At 36.9% G+C, this 19,382-nt stretch overlaps 2 protein-coding genes and 4 non-coding genes across 10 annotated transcripts; 4 read left to right on the top strand and 2 right to left on the bottom strand.

Annotated features, from left to right (window-relative positions):
• Positions 1 to 1,414: 1,414 nt before the first annotated feature.
• sup-37 (C2H2-type domain-containing protein) lies at positions 1,415 to 7,647 on the top strand (the record flags this gene model as incomplete). 4 transcript variants are annotated; one of them, NM_001269181.4, is made up of 9 exons in its annotated part: positions 1,415 to 1,486; positions 1,710 to 1,838; positions 2,059 to 2,925; positions 3,070 to 3,548; positions 4,332 to 4,439; positions 4,711 to 4,789; positions 5,798 to 5,877; positions 6,035 to 6,981; positions 7,093 to 7,646. In NM_001269181.4, 8 exons carry the CDS (start codon positions 1,718 to 1,720, stop codon positions 7,232 to 7,234), a joined length of 2,823 nt encoding a protein of 940 aa, NP_001256110.1. The 4 variants fall into 4 exon arrangements, with proteins under 4 accessions (NP_001256110.1, NP_001370344.1, NP_741578.1 ...); NM_171493.9 differs by lacking the exon at positions 4,332 to 4,439 and adding an exon at positions 3,885 to 3,977 and having other exon boundaries at positions 1,421 to 1,486; positions 7,093 to 7,647; NM_001380714.1 differs by lacking the exons at positions 1,415 to 1,486; positions 4,711 to 4,789 and having other exon boundaries at positions 1,718 to 1,838; positions 4,333 to 4,439; positions 5,799 to 5,877; positions 7,093 to 7,234.
• On the bottom strand, positions 7,630 to 15,898 carry magu-2 (MAGUK p55 subfamily member 5). Of its 2 annotated transcripts, NM_001368460.3 has the most exons (11): positions 15,692 to 15,898; positions 15,304 to 15,413; positions 15,173 to 15,257; positions 15,025 to 15,112; positions 10,187 to 10,437; positions 9,974 to 10,132; positions 8,937 to 9,774; positions 8,560 to 8,849; positions 8,281 to 8,483; positions 8,076 to 8,237; positions 7,630 to 8,018 (listed from the first exon to the last, which is right to left on the bottom strand). In NM_001368460.3, the coding sequence occupies exons 1-11, from the start codon at positions 15,864 to 15,866 to the stop codon at positions 7,887 to 7,889; spliced, it is 2,493 nt and encodes an 830-aa protein (NP_001355433.1). In that variant the 5' UTR covers positions 15,867 to 15,898; the 3' UTR covers positions 7,630 to 7,886. The 2 variants fall into 2 exon arrangements, with proteins under 2 accessions (NP_001355433.1, NP_001379587.1); NM_001392569.1 differs by lacking the exons at positions 15,025 to 15,112; positions 15,173 to 15,257; positions 15,304 to 15,413; positions 15,692 to 15,898 and having other exon boundaries at positions 7,632 to 8,018.
• On the top strand, positions 11,238 to 11,427 carry C01B7.9. Its single transcript, NR_069112.1, has one exon. It is a non-coding gene; the product is annotated as an Unclassified non-coding RNA C01B7.9 (non-coding RNA).
• C01B7.10 lies at positions 11,500 to 11,798 on the top strand. The gene has a single exon (NR_069113.1). It is a non-coding gene; the product is annotated as an Unclassified non-coding RNA C01B7.10 (non-coding RNA).
• A 218-nt stretch (positions 15,899 to 16,116) lies between the features above and the next one.
• Positions 16,117 to 16,262, bottom strand: C01B7.12. The gene has a single exon (NR_069115.1). It is a non-coding gene; the product is annotated as an Unclassified non-coding RNA C01B7.12 (non-coding RNA).
• On the top strand, positions 16,117 to 16,289 carry C01B7.15. The gene has a single exon (NR_069114.1). It is a non-coding gene; the product is annotated as an Unclassified non-coding RNA C01B7.15 (non-coding RNA).
• Positions 16,290 to 19,382: the final 3,093 nt, after the last annotated feature.

Consider the following 19,382-nt stretch of genomic DNA (forward strand, 5'->3'; position numbering starts at 1 on the left):
AACTATAAGTTAGATGAAAAAGGCACATAACCGATGTACATTTAACTACGAAACAACACAATTGTTTTGACATTACCTGCTGATACTCTTTGTGATTTTCGATTTGACACTAGTAATAACAGGAAAAATGCCCCAAAAATTGGATCTGAAAACACTGCTCAAGCGAAGCAGTTTAAAAGCAAGAAACTTTTGAAGGATTACTGTAGAAATGTAGTGTTCTAATTATTTATCATCATCCTCCCTCCTCTTCTACTTCTTCTAACTATAAACGTTCATTTGCCTAGCTCTATTCTCATTGACCGTAAACGTACTCAACTCCATTCCGGGACAGTGTCTTTCACTGCGTCTCACCGCTCTGCACACTCTTTATCTCTTGTCTCAAAGCCTCCCGTGTGTGTCTCCATCATCGGCGTCGTCGTTGTTGCCTCCCGCATACATACCCCGACACAAAGCCAACGGCGACGACCGCGATCACTCCGAGACGACTGAGAGGAGGGGGCCCGCCTTCTTCTCCCGGGCGTTTGCCTCTCCTCGGATCGACGTCCAGCTTGTGTCTCCATATTTCTGCGTCTCTCCGCATCTCGCTTTCCGATCGCGCCGTCATCGTCATCAACCGTCGTCGCCGTCTTCTGTGGACACTGTGTGCAGTCTCCACCCGCTCTGTGTGTGCCTGTGTGCGGTCGATCGGTCGTCGTGTGTGTGTCAGTATGTGTGCTTGTGTGTGTGTGCGCTGTATTGTGATGATGGCGGTGGGCTCGGTGCCCCCAATGTCCTCTTCTTCCTCTTCTTCTCGTTGGGACGGCTGCTGCCAACAGACGCAGCCATCTCTTCGAGTCAGAGCGTCAGATGTCTCCTCCGGTTTCTTTCTCTTCTTCTTATTTTCTTCATCCCGGTGATCATCATCATCATAATCACCTCATCACGTCAATACATGTAAAAATCTAGGTTGCTTTTTTCGATTACTGTAGATGTTGTATTCATCTAATAAACAAGAAGTTCCGAAAATGTGAGCTGGTAATTGCTATGAATTGTTTTCTAACTTCTTTTTTTGCCTTCTTCCATCATCGTTTGAAATTTTAAATTGTTCCTCAAGAAAATTTTTATTAGAATATTTCCATTGCAAATTGAATACTGTTATCCTATGCATTTTATCAATTTTGTTTTTAAAAAAAGTTCAACCACTTGCTAAAAAATTTTTTGTATTCAGAAGTGTATCGGCGTGCCGTTTCGCAATTTTGCCGGCTCATAAAACCTCGTCAACCGGGGCGACGCCACTTTCTTTCCTCGTCACCTCCTCTTCTCCGTCATCATCACCCCGTTATCAATTTCTTCTTCTTCTTCTTCCTGACGCTTTGTACGAGCATTCTTTCATTCATCTTCTCCTCTTCCGAATTCTCTCATTTTCTCATTTTTCTTTCAGCGTACCTACACTTCTCATCGTTGCTTTCCTTCTCCACGAGACTCGTCGTGTGATCGTCAACACCAGGTAAGAGGCGCTGCTTCATTTTCTGTTTTTGAAGAATAAGAAGAAGAAGACAGCTCTCCGCGCCGCAAATATCTGTCGCTTTTTCGCTGTCGTTTCGTTCGTTTCGGCGTAGATATTCTCAAAAAAAAAATCGGCGAATCAACATTGAGGAGCAGCAGTGCTCTCTGTCACTGTGCAAACTGTGTGAAGGAAGCTGCGAGCTCTCAACAACTATGTTTTCCAGATCACCTGATGAGCATCAGCGGAGAGGACAACGAGATTATACTGAACGCAAGTCTATCAAATTCTCCCGACCAGTTAGACGTTTTTGAGGAAAGTCGTCGAAATTTTCTCGAGAGTATCAACGCAACAGGTTGGTTTTTTATATTAAAATTATAATACGTCTTCTGGAACAATCTGTTGGAAATGTTTAAATTTGAAAACTATTATACTTTTTCATCACGTTTTTGGGAAAAGTTTCAATTTTTATCAGAATCTTCGGAGAATCTATATTGAAATTAGAAAACAAAAACAACGAGAAACTATTATTATCAATTTACTTCTGGAGAAAACTCTGTATAAATCTTTTTCAGTCTCAATGACCTCCAATGGCTCAAAAAATGGAATCGAGGATATTGCAAATCGTCTGAAACAGAATGGGAACACTACTTCAACATCCTTAACATCCAACAGTGGACTTTATCCAACCGATCCAACCATCATCTCCAACCATACTCCTTCGATGCAATTGAGTTGTGTTGAATGTGGAGTCACAAAAGCTAATTCAGAAGAAATGGAGATTCACATTAAGACAGAACATCTCAAATGGCTTCCATTTCAATGTCCAATGTGTCTCGTAGAACGAGCTTCTGATGCACAAATGAGAGAGCATCTTCATTCATCACATCAGAAAAATATGAGCAAGTTCATTTATGTGGACAATGTGAAAGCAAAACGGAGATTACAAATTCTGATGGACAGTGCATTCTCACTGAATGTCTCGGAACGAGTGAATGCAAAAAATCATCCATCTTCTTCTACATCTGCATCTCCATACTCACCGACAAGTTATCACCGTGGAATGAACTCTTCACCATCTTCCGGAAGAAACACCTCAACTTCGAATGGTAGTGCCACGTCAGCTGCAACTGCGTCGGCTCAAGCTGCTGCTACTGCAATTGTAAATCATCACAAAGAAAAAGAGAAGCAAACGGCTCAAGCTACTGCAGACTTTCTCAAGCTTCTCGATTTTACTGGAATTAATGGAGAAATTGGTGAACATAAAGCACAAAGTTCTTCCACAAGAAGCTCCAGTGGCAGAAAACGTCCCTATGTGCCCACATCTGCCACCGAAGCCATAACAACTATGGAATTGGCTGCTCCGAGTGCGGAATCGTTTTTGGCCAGCTTGAACTCTTTCAGCCATGCCCAGACACCTGAAAATGAGGAAAATGATCACCGTGAGTTTTCAAAAATTGAAGTTTCAAAGTTTCGCTAGTTGATTACTTTCTTGAAAATTACATGACGGTTTTTGAAAAAAAAACAACAAAAAACTCGCATCTTGCTTCGAGAATTTCCAAATTAAAGATTTTTGTTAGTTGCAGCTACATTGTTCTCTGTCGACGATCTCAACATTGACAGCACTTCCACACTCGCAACGCTTTTCGGTGGAGGCGCCCGAAAAACAAAGTATGATGACGGTGAGATGCCACACGATGAAGATCCCTTGTTGGACTCGTTGAATCCAATCTCTGTTCTCGATAACGTCGCCGCTCTCTTTGGCTCCACTCCCGATAGAAGTGTTGAAACGGAAACAAAGAAGACGTCAAGCATTTCGAAAAAGCGTGTGCTCGGAGAATGCTCTAAATGTCAGAAGCCCGTGACTGCTGGAGCCCGACAAATGCACATGTTCTTCCACTTGGCGAAGGATGAACTGATTTTCCGTTTCCGCTGCAAGCATGAGGGATGTAGTGTCGAGCATTACCGTAAAGATCAAATGGAGAATCATCAGTCGAAAGCCCATGGCAGAATTGATCCAGATATGATGGAGGATCGTTCGCTGGAATTGTTTCAAAAGTGTCAGGTTAGTTTGGAATACTCGCATCTGCGCTCTCACCCAATCACTTATCAGTCACTTATTATTTGGTCAATGTTGTAAAACTATATGTTGTAAGCCGTAATTTTATAGTTTTGAATTAGTATTTTATCGAGCTATTACTAGAAGCACATTTTTCAGATTTTTCAGAATGTTAAACATATACATATATCGTTCTTTAAAAGCTTCACACTAATAGAAAACCAAAAGAAATGAGCGCATTTGTGTTGTTATCGTACTAGTAACCAAAAACCAACTCAACCATTCAACTACATTCGAATCAACTTCAACTGAACAAACACACCATCTCTCTATCTCTTCCAGGAGTTAAATCACGAGCTTTTCGTTGCACATCGTCACGGACATCGCGCGAGCCCGCAGTGGACGGGTGGTTCGGCTGATTTGGCCGGCTACCAGGTTGGTGTCGTTTGGTGTTGGTCTCACTTATCTCTATCTTGTAACTATCAATCCTTCGTCTAACCACTCCATCTACTTCTACGTTTGGTGATATGTTCTAATATCTGCATGGTTTTGTGATTTGTGAATGTGTCTGTGAATAAAAATTGGTGGTGAATTAAGTTGACTTTCCATATCAGCCAACTTAATTTATTCCCAATTTAAGTTGCATTTTTTGCTTGGCATGCATCTGTAATTCTTCCACCCTCTCACAAAATGAATATCTTTCAAAAAATACTAGAAAAACAACCATAAACAAAACCTCCCTCCCCAACCTCACTAACCGAGTGAAATCTATGTGCCCGGGTTTTGCAGGATCTCTCCATGGAACTGCTCGGAACTAAAAATGGAACGATACCCGGACCGACTGCCGCAAAAGCTGAAATCGCCTATGCAGCACAACAAGCAGCCAACGCTCAACGGGTAAGATCCAGAGGTCACGGAATATCATCTACTACGTCACAATCTTCAAATCCTGCAAATTCTTTACTTGCTGTGTGATTAATTTTTTCCTCCCGCTCTCTGAAAACTTTCAAAAGTTTTGGGAAGTAATTAGAACTCTAATCTATCCAAACTTTCTAAACAACCTATTGCCTGAGTGTGATATCCTTGTGTTTTCCTATCCATCTTTCCTCCTCCTATTCCTCCTACCTTCTCATCTCTCTATTCTCATTTCCACCTCCACAAATTTCAGAATTCACAAAAGTCGAAACTTCCCGGATTGTCAAGTCTTTGCTCTTCAACCGCAGGCACTGCTGGTAGCACTTCAAACGGTACAGATTTCAAGATAACCATCGGACCGTTGTTGTCTCCGTAAACCGATGTTGTTGTAGTTGTCATGTCAGGAAATGTTCATTAGGAACCTTCTATTTTGTTTGCTTCTCCAATCAGAAAATGGGTGATGAGAAGAAGAGCGCGCCGGTTGTTTCCTCCGATTTGAGTTTTAAAAGTTTGCAAAATTAGTTTTTGCGGTAAAAAATCTTTTGAAAATTGTCTAAAAATCAGTTATGAAAAGTTTGCACAAAATGTGACCGTTACACACCGAAGTTGAGTTCTTATTACCTGTCTGCCCCGTTTTCTTTCTGCTTCATTCATTAACTTTTTTATTTATTTTTCTATACTTTCCCCATGAACTTTCCTGTTATGACAAAAAACGGCGCCCTTCTCCATCTGATCTCCCATTTTTACTAGTGTTCTCTTTAAATCAATATTGTGTAATCGTTGTGGTGAGCCCGGTTATTTTTCTATTTTTCGTTCCGTTTTTTTATCGTGTTGTGACCTGACCCTCCACTTTTTTACCTCATTCTTCATTTTTTTTTCTATTCTCAAAATTTCTCTTCTTCAACTTCTACCCATTTTCATATTTATCATAGTTTCATTCTAGGTTACCCATTTGTGATTTTTCTCAATTTTTCTTGATATTATGGTTTCCCCTATCCCCCCCTAGAGCACAACAAATCCCAGCGATCTTTGAATTTTCGTCTCATTTATTTTTTTTTATTCACAATTCATCTCCTCATTTGGTTGTTACTTTTACAATGTAATTTTTTTATGTGTCCCCTGATTTTTAGATTACTTTGACCAATACCATTGACTTCCTCAATCTCTCTCCCCAACAAATCGGTTGTGAAACAAATCACCAACGCAATAATAAAATATGATACTGAATTTCACAAATTCTCTGAAACAAAAAATTGAGGGAAAATGATCGGCGTTGCTCTAAAATAATCGAATACAACAAGCAGACAACACGAATATTTATAAAATAAATTTTAATTTAGGTTTCGGACCTCTGAAGCTTGTACCAGATGAAGATCATCCACTTCAATGCAGACTTTGTGGAAAAACCATGCAGAATAGAGTGAGTTTTCGGTTGTACTGTTTCAAAAAATACAAAATAAACACTTTTAAAACTGCATTTTAACGCAAATTAATATACCTTTCATATCAACAAATCATAGTAAAAGTTGCACCTTTAACAAATAGACCGGATGTCTTACTAAAAACTTTCGTTTCAGATCCGTGGCTTCCACATTCTGTGGCATATGGCCAAAGATAAAGGAATCAATCGCTACACTTGTAAATACTGCAACTTTGGGCATGATCGCTCCCAATCTGTGCAAGTCCATGGAAAGAAAGAGCATGGAACTGACGATTGTGTCGAGGATCGTATTGGAGAGTATCAAGACGATGTCAAGGAAATGTCCGCGTCCTGTTTCGGAATCTCCTCGCTTTTTGCTCAGGAGAGCAAACGGAAGAACAAATTCCCGGCGGCAGCCCCTCGTGAACACAAAGATCTGGTTTCAATGGTGAGTAGTAGTCACGAAGCTTCACCGGCTGTGCCAGTTGATGAGGAAGCGTCGAATGATAGTGCTATCAAAGAAGAGGAGAAGCCTCTGATTCTTAATGATGAGGAAATGGAAGAGTTGGGAGAAGACGATGAAGTGGAACATGAGCAGGAGCATGAGGACGAAGATGGAGAAGGAGATGAAGATGATGATGGTGAAGGAGAAGAAACAACTCCTATCACTAGCTCAAAGAGCTCCAAGAAAAAATGGCGAAGAGCTTTCAATATTCGATCAAAAAAGTCAAAAAAGCAGAAGGAAGACGCAGTAGTTGCTCGTTCCGTTTCGATTCTTATCGGTGGAGCTCAGTTTTACAAAAAGAAGGTTAATGAATTCTGCTACTGCGAAAAGTGCGGAAAACAGACAAATAGTCGCCTTCCCGAGCACGCTTACACTCATATGGATGGTGTTGAGCTGTACTCTTGCTCGGCGTGTTCTTTTGGAAACCAATGCAAGGAGACTGTAATGAAGCATATGCGCGAGAGTCATCCTTTGTGTGCTGAACGGTGTGTAGACAATCGATTGGGGCATATCAAGGAGATCAAGAAACAGCTCGGCCAATGCTTCCCTGCTTTTTTCATCGATCATCCGTTGCCAACGAGATCTGATATCGAAAAATTGTGAGTTATATTCCACAGAAACATTGATGTTTCAATTTGGAAACATTTACAAGATTAACATTTTTTAAAAACAAACGCAACAATTCAATTTCAACAAATCACAATTTTCAGGCAAATCCTTGCATCCGGTGGAGATCTCAAAATTGGTGGAATTGAGAAATATCTGAAAGAGGAATGTGAAGATGGTGAACCATCTGAAGCTCCTGAAGATGAGGAGATGGAAGAAGATGATGATGGTGTCTCTTCTGATTAAACATGTCAAATAAAATTAGAATTTTTTAGTTTACAAGAAAACCTCCACATAAAAAAATTAGTTAAAAATAGTTTTTATTTCTCCAATAACCTTTTGTTTTTTTTTAAATAATTTATACATTTTCACAACGTCCCAAAAATTAAAAATTCGTGTATATCCGAGGCCTTTAAATTTTCGATTCGATTTCGGTTTCTTTTCTCATTTTTCTTATAATCAATCCTTTGTTTTCAAACATTTCTCATCCCATTGCAATATCTGCTCATACAGTGCCTTTTTACCTGCATTTTCTGGTTTTACTTGTTCATTTCAACAGTGCCTTTTGCAATAATCATCTTTTTCGGATTACCTCATATCTTTTGGATGTAATCAAAAAAAAAACAATTCATCAAAATAAACATTTGCAAACTTGTTTTTAATTATTCATGATTATTCAAAGAAAACAAAATCACAGCTCATAAAATACCCATAGGGGAATGTGTAGAATTAAAAAATCCAAAACAATAAAAGCGTCATAATGGGAATGATCTGATCAATGGGAATTTTAAGAATACAAAGACCGGGGAGAGATGATGACAATTGAAGACTAGATATCGATTTTTATGATTTTGGGAGTACTCGACGAACCGATAATTATGATTTTTTCGATTACAAATTAGCACGCTGTCCATGTAGCCGGCACCCACATTGGCTCCGTATTCACTTTCATTAGAATTTGCTTCAGCTCACGGAATGATTTTTCAAAATCGATGTTGACTATGATTCCATCGAAAAGGTGCCCGTATTTCTGGAAACAGATATTGAATTAATTTCCCTAGATGTGTATTGCCTAAAGTTTACAAACCTGTTCAATACTTTTGCTTTGTGTCAAAATTGCTTTCAACTCATCATCTTTCACTCCAAAAGTTCCTTCAACTTCTCGTTGTCTTCGAAGAATATAAAGTGATGGTGCAGCAATAAATATTATGTATGGTTGAATATCTGGAGATCGAATCGCTCCGAGACTCTGAAATTTGTGATAAAGAATGATAAATGAAAATTAATTTTACCTCAGCTTTCAATGTCATGACACATGTTTTTCCACGTTCAATTACATTAACAACATCCTTCTTGGCTGTTCCGTACCAAAACTTTTGATATTCACCAAATTCGACAAACTTTCCAGATTTGGCATCTTCGTGGAATTTTTGTTTTGATACAAAATGATAGTGAACTCCGTTGAATTCGCCTTCTTTTGGGGTTCGAGAAGTATCTGAAAGTAAGGATCTTCCTAGAAAATTGTCTTACAGAGTTTATATGTATCTTGTGTAACTTGTTTCACAACTCACATGGAACTGGGCAAGCTAACGTTATCCGATCTGATTCCAGAAGACGGTCTCTCAGCTTCAAACATCCAACTCCTTCAGCTCCACAGAGAACAATCGGTCTTCGATGTGTGGCTTTTGGTAGTTCAAGCACAACTTCTTCATAAGTCAGGAAGTCAGAATATACTCCGATTGCTGGAAGATTTTCCTCGTCAGCCCCTTTTTTGACCTCGAGCTTCTTCTTTTTCTTTCCTTTGCATTCTTTTCGTTTTTGCTCTTGCTCTCGTTCAACTTCATCAGCGTATAGGACTACTCTGGAAATAGGAAAAAAAAAATTAGAAATCACTCAAAAATGAGTTACTCCGTTTACAAAAAATCTTAACTCTTTGTTTCAAACTCACTGTTGTCTAAACGAGGAACTAGGAATTAATCCTGCCAATGAATGTTGAATATCTTCTCCATCTCTATATGCTTGCCACCAGTTATCATCTTTTGTGTTTAACACGTGTAGAATATCTCCTCTTTGAAATTTCATTGCCAACTCTTTACAAGGTACATACACGTCATCTTCTGGATCGTAATCAAAAAGGGCTCGAAGATGTTGGACATGCTGTTGAGACTTCTTTGCTGTGACAGTATTTGTAGCCGTATCAGTTGGTTGTTCGGTGTCTTGTTCTTCTTTTGGTGCAACTACAAAAGTAATTGGCCCCGAAAGATTTCGAAGGATGTCACAGATCTCGTTCACTTGCTTTCCTTTCAATGAAGATCCATTCAATTCAAGTAGTTCATCACCTTCTTGGAATAAGTTCATCTTTTCTACAATTCCTCCTTTCACAACTCTTCCGACTATTATTTTATTATTTTCATTTCGAACCGTTGCGCCAAGATAACTATCCTCATCCTTCACAACTTCAACTACTTTAACATTTGGAGCATTTCTTGGAGATACAGAAGATGAAGATGATGTTGATGGGCATCTCTCTGATTTTCCATTCCCATTCATTATAACTGGTGGGATGGGGGAAGATGTACACGACGAAGAATCACCGCCAGAATCGGTTCCAATTCCAGATGATGTTGTTCCGCATTTCCCGTTCTGCTTAACTGTTTGTTCAATAGCAGCTTGAATTGGTGGAGCTGCGAAGAAATCTCGAAGCATTGCGACGTCACTTTCGCGCCCTTGCATTGAAGAGAGCTTTGATGCAATTCGTTCAACAGATATAATTACTTCGTCAAGCTCTGAAAATATAATCTTGATAAATTTTGTTTCTGTAAAAGAAAAAAAAACTAATTTTGAGAATATTGATTTTTGAGTGTGTTTAAAGTTCTAGCATTCCAGAATGTTTTAGTTCTGCTGTACTCAGCCAAAAATTAATTTGATTTTAAAGATCAGAAAAATGCTTCTCTCACAATCATTTGTCAAAAATAAATTACTCACGCCTAGAATCCTTATTTTCCTCGTCAATAAGAACTTCTGAACTTTCTAGAACTTCCTCTCCAACAGTTATCCTTGTTGCTCCATTTTCCGTCTTTCTCGATGGAGTTTCTTCAACTTCAGCGAGTGGATTAGCAAATGACGTCACTTTCATGGGTTCATCTAAATAAAACAAAAATCAAACACTCAAAGGCAATTTATCAAAAATCAACTCACTAGTAAGTGGATCTACATTTCGTGCCAGAGCTTGAAGCTTCTTGGATTTTCGCAATGAACTTCTCAAAAATGTATTTTCTTGTTCTTTCCTTTTCTTTTCTTGCATTTCAAATTGTTCAGGTGGACGACGGAGAGATCCTCTTTCGATCCCAAATCCATTTGTGTGAACTGAACCCCGTGGAGCAACTGATGGTGGTCCAGATGTTGCAGCAATGTACTCCATGTCATATGTGTGAATTTCGGGGTATTCTCTGCAAAACGATTTTGAATTAGTACTAGCAATAATTATGATTCATTGGGCAACGGTACGACAACAGCAAAACACCTTTGAAACGAAGAGTGTGAATGCAACAAAACTCACAATCACTAGAGTTGATAACATGCGTAGGAGGATGTGAAATATGCGATAAGAAATAGAAACATGGAAATATGGAATAACAGATGATTCAGAACTATCAGTATTTGCATAACCTCGAAACTTAGAAATAAGTGTATTTCTGGGTTTATTAAAAACACATCTTTCTAAAATTTCTTGATCTTGCAAAAATAATCAGAAATTTAAACAATGGTGACGTATGTATTGTCACGCCAGAGCAACCACTCCGTGCCAACTAATTAATTGAATATAAATTGGGGTTTTAATGTATAAGAGAGGCAGACATATGAAAGTCAACTGGCAAATGCTTACAATGACATCAAAAGAAATCGAAAAATGGCAACAAACAAACGAATACGTGTCAAATATTTTCAAAAGGGTTACTTATAAGTTATGGTTTTTTTCCATATTTCAAACAAAAGGTGAAAAAATATTGTGCGGATGATTGGGCGTATGAGTCAATAATTCAAATAAAGTGAAGTATTTCTAGGACTGTTATTGAAAAAGGCATTCGGTTATTGAAAAATCGACACCAGGGCATAGTTAATTTCTAGCTGCAAATTTTGAGCGCCAAAAAGAATATGCAGGTAACTTTTTATAAAATTTTTCTAATACGAAACTTTCACCTATGCTCCCACTTTTAGTGAACTGACCTTTTCCCAGAATGATATGAATTTTATGAGGTTTCATAAAACCATCAAAAAGACCGTTCTCTCATCATCATCATTGGGAGTTTAGTTGTCGGGAAATCAAAGGAGACCACCGTTAAACCTTCTCTCTCTCACCCACACTCGGCTAGTTTTGACCGATAAGCATCTCAATCGGTTTGGGTCGGGGGCTAATGTGAACGTTGTTTCTTCAGTTGTTCAGTCTCAAACCCGAACACCTGCCGGTCCGGAAGCGTGAAGCCTATTGACGACACCTGCTTTTTCTCCTTTTTTGGTACAAGCTTTGTCGGGCAGAGATGATGGATTTGATCTATATTTGATGGGGGAATAGGTCCAGGTATATATGAAAAGGATGACAATAACAATGAATGATGATGTGTTCGTGTCGGAATGATGGGTCGGTGGAATGATGGGATGGAACGATGGGTGGAAAGGCACGGAAAAAAAAACGCACCCACCACCACGAAACCCACCAACGGAAGTAAAAAACGAAAGAATAAGGGAAAATGAAAAGAGATGGGATTATGTGTGTATTTTCTCTATTTTGTATGTATCTCTTTTCTATCCAACTGGTTATTTTCAATATTTTTGGTGAAAATGTGAAAATGAAATAAATACATCGACTGTCAAAAAGAGAGTATTATACCTCGGTATTGTGACCTTTTTGCACATTGTATTGTCAATAAAGGTGAAGAGGAGGTAGAGAAAAAGAGTGCCCGTGCATATATGTATGCCAATTATCCTGACAATCAGGGCGTTTCACGATATGGCAGGCAAAGAGCGGGAAAAGGGGATTGGGGAGTCTAATTAGACAAGGTTATATACTCTGTGGATAGGTGAGGTAAAGGATGCGGATTATTAATGAGGTATGACAGAGGATATATGACTACATAGGTTCTAATTAAGAATACGTTAGATATTTTCTCAAACTTCAGTCTAAAAAATCTATAGTTTGATATTAGTACGGGTGTATATTTAAATATAATGTCCCAACGATCTGTTTTTAAATTGAACAGCAAGTTGCAAATATATGTAAAAGATACCAAAAGCTATTATATAATCTGACATCTAAAAAACAACAAAAAATCCAAAACCTAAATATTTGCTCCACACCATTTTTCCCGTTCGCTAAAGTTCGAATGTTCTCAGATTTCAAAAGAGATCAATAAATTAGTTTTTGTATCGGAGTGCTTCTCACTAACATGTTTATTGGAATAAAATACAAAAAAGTAAAGTCTCATTTTTCCAACAAGAGCTGACGTATTTTAAACCAAACGAAATATAAATTGTTAAATCCCAAGTTATATTTATTGAATGCATTCCACTTATGGAGTGAATCTAATTAGAGGCTCAATTCATTTTCAAAAGAGTGGTCTAATAAGAAAAAAAAAAATGTAGTTGAGTTTCAATTTTTTGAAAATCAAAAAGTTTAAAAGTAAAATTTGAGGAGAACCCAGACTTTGTAAAAAATCAAAACTGAATGTTTGCAGTTTGGATTGAAAAATTGACATACTCGGTTTTGTGACTAAACAACTTGACACGTACTTATTATTATTACGAAGTGTGGTAAGAGGTGTTACCAAAACAATTTGAAGAACATTCGATCATAATGTTGGTTTTGATTTTCTCTTCCAAAAATCATTATGAAGATGAAAATGTGGAAAACCATGCTGGTCACCCAACATCAACCAAATCTAGTCCTAGAATAATTCCCCATTCAGCCTGACTCTCTTCATGACAATTGTATACAAAGTGGTGCAGGTTGAGGGAAAAGAGGAAGGTGAGAGTGAGTGAGGGTCGAAACAATAGACGGTATTGTAGTTGTTCACACACAGTCCGTATTGCATCTTCATCATCTTTCGTGCGCGCTTCTTCTACTTTTATGTTTGCTCATCACCAGCTTTACATTTGAGGTCCCGTTTGCGCATCCCTTCCTATTGGGGAAAAGATGTATACAAATACATATTTATGAAAACCACGATTTAGAAGGTGGTGGCTATGATGTATAAATATTTTTAAGCAATGATGAGACATATCGGGAAAGTAGCAAAACACTAAGAAAATGAAAGGTTCTAAAAATGAATATTACATATAGTAGCTGAAAAAATAATTTTTGAATCAACAATATTTAAATTATACAGACTAATTTCTAGAATTCGAACCCAATATATTTCCAAAAATTGCAAATTATTCCTATACTCCTTGAAATTTTCGAAACATTAGAAAAGTAATAAAATATCTTCTGCTCCACTGATAATGATAACTTAAAATAATTTGCCACTTGATAACAAATATAAAAGCAAAATTTTGTTAAAGTCGCGATAACTGTGTCCATCACCAAACAGTTAACCGATCCACAACTACACAAAAACCGTACCGTCCTCAAAAATTTATGATGCATGAAATTTGCACAATGATGACAAAAAGAGGAACGGTTAGGGTTGAATGGAAAAAAAGAAAGTGTAAACGGATTCAATAATTATTTGTTAAATTTTTGGGTTTGGAAAGAACGGTGCAATTGACAATTGTCGACAAGGAAAAGTGAGGAGACGAATGGAAAGCAATAAATGGTTTATGTCAATAAATAACAATGTGTGTCTAATGTGTTGGAGTTTGATGTATTCGTTATGACCTTTCACCCATTTTTGGAAAGGTATTCCCCCGAAAATAAAATTCTGTGACTCTTTGTAATTTGAGAGAACGGCAGTCGTTGCTCCTTATTCAATTTTTGACGATTGAATTAAAGTTTTGCAGAACATTTCCTTTGAAAAAGTGTGTTGAAATTTTAGCTGCAGCTGTATAAAATCTTTTTCTGATAGTTTCAGTCGTGCTAAAAGGGTGCTAAAAGTCATTGCTTTTCAAAACATACAAGAATCAATAAATTGAAAGTAACATGTTATTCCAAAGCTAGGCAAGAGTTTAGCTAACTGTGAACATACAAAAAATCTCAAAAGCGTAGTAAATTGTAATAAAGAACTGTAACGTTCTGAAACCCTAACAACCTGCAATTATCACAAGTCAGACAACCTTCGAAACGAAGAGAACACAGAATTTGAGTGATGATAGTTTTTTGATAAATAGTGTAATGAGACAGAAACATTTAAAAAGTTGATGAAAGAATAAGAAAAAAGGAATGAGAAAGAGAGAATGAGTGTGATAAGCGCAATGGGAGGTTCTATTACTTGAAAATGCCACTGACTGTGAAATAGAATATCAGGGAGACATAAAAAAGAATCGCCAGGTTGACTGATTAATCACTAGATTTATTGATATATTTGACGACGGAACTCTCCGTTTTTTCTCTTTTTTTTTCTCCATTTTTTGTCTTCACCTTGACAGATTATTGGTTTGTGACATACTAGACGTGCCGACTAACTGTGTGAAATACTAGAATGTGACCTATATAGTTGTGAAGACTGGACGAACGAGAATTCCAAATTAGCTCACATTCATAATCTCAGTGTTTTTGTGTTTCCCTGCCCGTCAGAAAGTTTCGAGGCCATTAATTAATTTCTAGAAAGCAGGTCGACGAGTGAACAACAAAGATTTTAAAGAAAATGAAGAGAGATGAATTTTTTAAGTGAAATGAAATAAATATGAGAACTTTTCAAGAACATTGATTTGCCAAAAACCAAATCTTAGTGGTATTTGCACTATTTGTCATATATTCACTGTTTATGCATATACCATAAATAGAGAGCACTTAAGAACTCTTCTTTCCGTTCTTTACACGTTCCGCTTCTCACAGATAGTATCGCAGAGAAGAAAATCTCTCTCAAAAAAAGATTACTCACTTTTTCAGCCGTTTAGTAACTTCCTTGATATGATCCTTATCCACGGAAACTAGATATGCATCCGTTATCATACGATTCGAATTTGTGCCTGAAATTAAACAAAAACTAAGTATTAAAAAGGAAAAAGTATAAACTTTTTTTTACTCACAGTTAAAAACAGAAGCTTCATTTTCTGCTGGAATTTCTAATGCACGACGTCTAACTTTCAGCTGAATGATTTTTCGACGAATACACTGAAATTTGAAATTTTGCAAGAAAGTATCATAAATTTTATCAAACTTCTTGAATATAAGTTGTGACTTCCTCATAACTTTTTCCTTCTATTTTCATGTCATTTACCCCAACGATTTCATCTCCAATGCTCAATCCTGCTCTTTCCGCAGCAGTTCCTGTAATGGAAATCGATTATTTTTTCAGAAGTCTGCATAAAATTTGTAAAGCACTTTATATCTGATTTCCAGACACCTTGAAAAAAGCGAAAAAAATTGCGATATAGGTTAAAAAAACGCCCACTTTGCCGATGCCATCAACGATTTGGAGAATCGCATTAGTACAAATGTTCGTTGACAAAATTTCAGTAAAAATTCATCAAAATTGCAAATTATTTCAATAAAAATACTTCAAAATGTTTTTATAAATTAGTCAAATAAAATTATCTTTTACTTACCGTACAGCCGAACAACCTTCTCTTCTCGTTCAACCAAAATTACAAAACCACTCAACGGCGTCGAAGTGCTCACAACGGTCTTCTTATTTCCAACACCACGTGCACTGCTCAACCGTCTCAAGGATGTCCTTTTCAAGTCGGACAGTGCCTGTGGTATCGACACCGACTTGGACATTTGATACTCGAGCCACTAGATGAAGGCTGAAAATTTTTTGGGAATATTATTTCCAACGAAAGCGAAAATAAGAAAATGAGAATCCAAATTTCTGAAAATAAAGCAATAACTGAATCGGAATGGAATTTATGAGTAGGTGAAATGAAAAAAGTTGTTTTGAAATCTCGTGGTTTTCATTTTGAATGATGAATGCTAGGATTCCGGGATCTGCTCAAAACTTGGATCTAAAAATAATCATAAACTTGAAACAAATGAATAGAAATGTCAGAATCACTCGAAAAACTGCTACTTCATGTAAGCGTTGTTGCGTGAATAATTGAGACAGAAAAAGAACCGAGAAGAAGAGTTGTGATGAGTGCACTTTCTTAGTTAATTGCTTTTTTTCTTTTCTTCTGCAATTGTTTTTTGTGTTTCAAGAGCTTAAAGAGGAATGGGGGATAAGAACTAAAAGACTTGAAGCGCTTTTGATGAGATGGACTTTTTGGGGTAAATTGGAAAAAGACCGACAAAAATGGGAATAGTTGAAGAGAAAATTCAAAATAACAAAAAAAGGGAGCTGTGTATAAGGGGTACTGTATGTCTTAAAGTTGAGAACAGAGGTTATGGACAAAAAAATAATCTTAAAGTTATCTGAGAAAGTTACGGTATCATAGAACATATTTGCCAGATAACAAATTTCTAAATTGTTGCCAAATTAAAAATGCAATCTTAATTATTGACTCACGAAAAGCACAATTAAAAGACTCCACATATCAATACAATATTTTTATCTGTAGTGACATTTTCTAGATTGATAAAAACAGCTACTTTAAAGATTTTGAAAGTAAATTTTAAGTTTTTCCTTTGAATTTCAAAAATACACTTCTAAAATTAGGCATATCAGTGAAAGTTTGCGTATTTCAAGGAAAACAGTAAGTGCAGCTGTCAAGCATGCTGCAAGCAATTAAAATTACACACACTCTCTAAGAATTCATAAAATTGTCTTGTCACGTTTGTTCAATCAAAAAAGATGAGGTCTTCAAAGTATCCATGAGCTCAAGACACACGGAATGAAGCACTAAATAATAGCTTTTCCCGGGGATAAAAAATTGAACGAGACAGATGAAAACAGTGGTCCAGATTGATGATATTGACATTCATTCCACTAGTTCAGTGTGACAGGGAGATGGATAGATTGGGAATGAAAACTGGATGAGAGAGCTTGAGATTTAGAGTGACAAATAATTATGGGGGATCCTCTTGAGAGAATCGCACCGAAACTATGTGCATCGTGTCCGGCAGAGGGAAACTAAAAAAAAAGATTTTTGACGCCATTGGTGTGTCTTCTGTGTCTTTTTCCACAGAGTCTCGAGTATAAAAAGTGAGAACGAAGAAGATACAGATAGTCGAGGATGGGGCAAAGAGAGAAAGGAAGATGGCGGTGTGGGTGGGAGAGCACAAGAAGGTCCAGTCTGGGGACAGAAAGAAGCACATGGAGCAAGAAAGAGAAAAGGAGATGGTGAATTGTGACATTCGACCCGCAGGGATTTGAAGAGACGCAGGCCGCATAGAAAGAACAAGCTATAAGATAGAGAATAGCCAGCTGATTAGTGCTGATTTCATTGATCAGCTCATCTATCTTCAACATGTCGTCTTGTAATTTTCTCTGAGACAAATTACGCCGATCTTCTATTGTGACTCTCGTAGCTTTGAAAAAAAACCAAGACAAATAACACTACTATTATGGTTAAAGTTCGTAACTTAAAAAAAAAAAACTTTTTTCACCCGCCTCTCGGATCTCAGTCATTTTTAGGCTAGTTTCGAGTTTGATGGGCATATTTTATTTTGTATAGAATGCAAAAAACAAATATGGATTTTGAGAATAAGTTGTGAGAAGATATTGTGAAAAACATAAACGTCCATCGTTGATAATCTTCACAAAACGTTTGTCGAGAAACTATGATTTTATGCGGAAATTATGCAAACAGTTTTTTGAAATTCTAAAACATATTAAAATTTCAAAATATAACCATTTAAACTAAATAGGAAAACTAATTCGCTTAATCAATTTTGAAAAAATTTTGAACCGTACGCATTTTGTTCAATCTCTAGAGAACTAGCGACACTTTTAAAAACTTACCGAATTTCTTGTATTTCTCTTGAAATACTTTTGGTTTAAAATTTTGTGTGGAAAATACTTTGAGATTGTAAGGATTTTATGTTTGAAAATAATAACGTTCATAGAATGTATATGAGTCAATGGAAGAAAACTTTTTTACAGTATCAAAATTTATAGTCAACCTGCTGCAATTTTATATTCAGCAAGTTTTACAGGAAGTCAAAATAGCAATAAGAAAGTCAAACTCAAACAAAAGTGTTTTTACATAAATGAAATATTCACATGAAAATTATTTTTGGCAGTTATCCTAGAGAAATTGCATAGATTAGATTAAATTAAGAAAAGTAAAGTCAACGAGACCTTCAAATAACTTTCCTCCGCCGTCAAAGCGTGTTTAACTGGCATTCGAGAACAAATCTAGATAGATATGATCTCCTTTTCTGTGGAACCAACCATCTCCCTTTCTCACTTTTCTTCACTCGTTCATCAACGTCGCCGTGAGAAACGTTTCCAATTTCCGGCTTTTTGGTTTTTAGAAGTATGGCTTTAGAGATCTCCACACTTCTATTTTTCTGATTCCAAACACTTTCAAAAATGAGCGAAGAAATTTGGAGAAAAGAACCAAAAAGAAGGGAATTGAAGGGGTTCCTAGAAGTCCCAAACGAGTGGTTTTAGAAAACGAAAAGCAGCTGATGAGAGGCCCCGTGTGCGTACTCACACTTTCATTCAAAAAAAAAGGAAAATAGTGCTCAAAGAGTTGCCAGCTGGTTATAAAGTTGACGGATTTGGAAAAGAGTTGTTGGAACGGCGTTTGCAAAGAAAAACGGACATTTGGTGGAGAAATGGCACGCAATAACAAACAAAATAAAGACGACTTTTGAATGTTTGTGAATAGAAGCAAAAAAGGATCAATTGGTTTGTTTTTTCCTCAAACGTTTTTACATGATTTGAAAAATTGAAAAAGAGTCAACTTTTAAAACAATTTGTGTTAAAGAGCAAAATTTGTGGAGAATCTCTTCGGGTAAACCTCCAACAATAAAATAATTCCAGTAGATTCTGTTTTCAAATTCTTAGGTTCCATAAATTATTTTTACCGTAATCACATGACACAACTTTGAAACAAATGGAAAACTATACACTTTGCAACGATTTGCCTCAATTCGATTTCCGTTCCCATAACAGTATTGCTTCTCGAACCGTAATTCAATTATAATCATAAGTTTTTTTTTAGTTTTTTCCACATTTCCGCCCACATAAAACACAGATACACCTCCATTTGTATTCAATATGCGGTTCCAATTCAATCTTCTTCTACTCTCTATTGTTCTATTTTCGCTTTTCACTGTTCCAGTGGATGCTTGCCGTAAAAGGAACAGAAAAGCTCAGTGTGAGACACTTTTGGATTGTGAGCAGTTTTC

Source organism: Caenorhabditis elegans, chromosome V, assembly GCF_000002985.6.
Source record: "Caenorhabditis elegans chromosome V".
Lineage (NCBI taxonomy): Eukaryota > Metazoa > Nematoda > Chromadorea > Rhabditida > Rhabditidae > Caenorhabditis > Caenorhabditis elegans.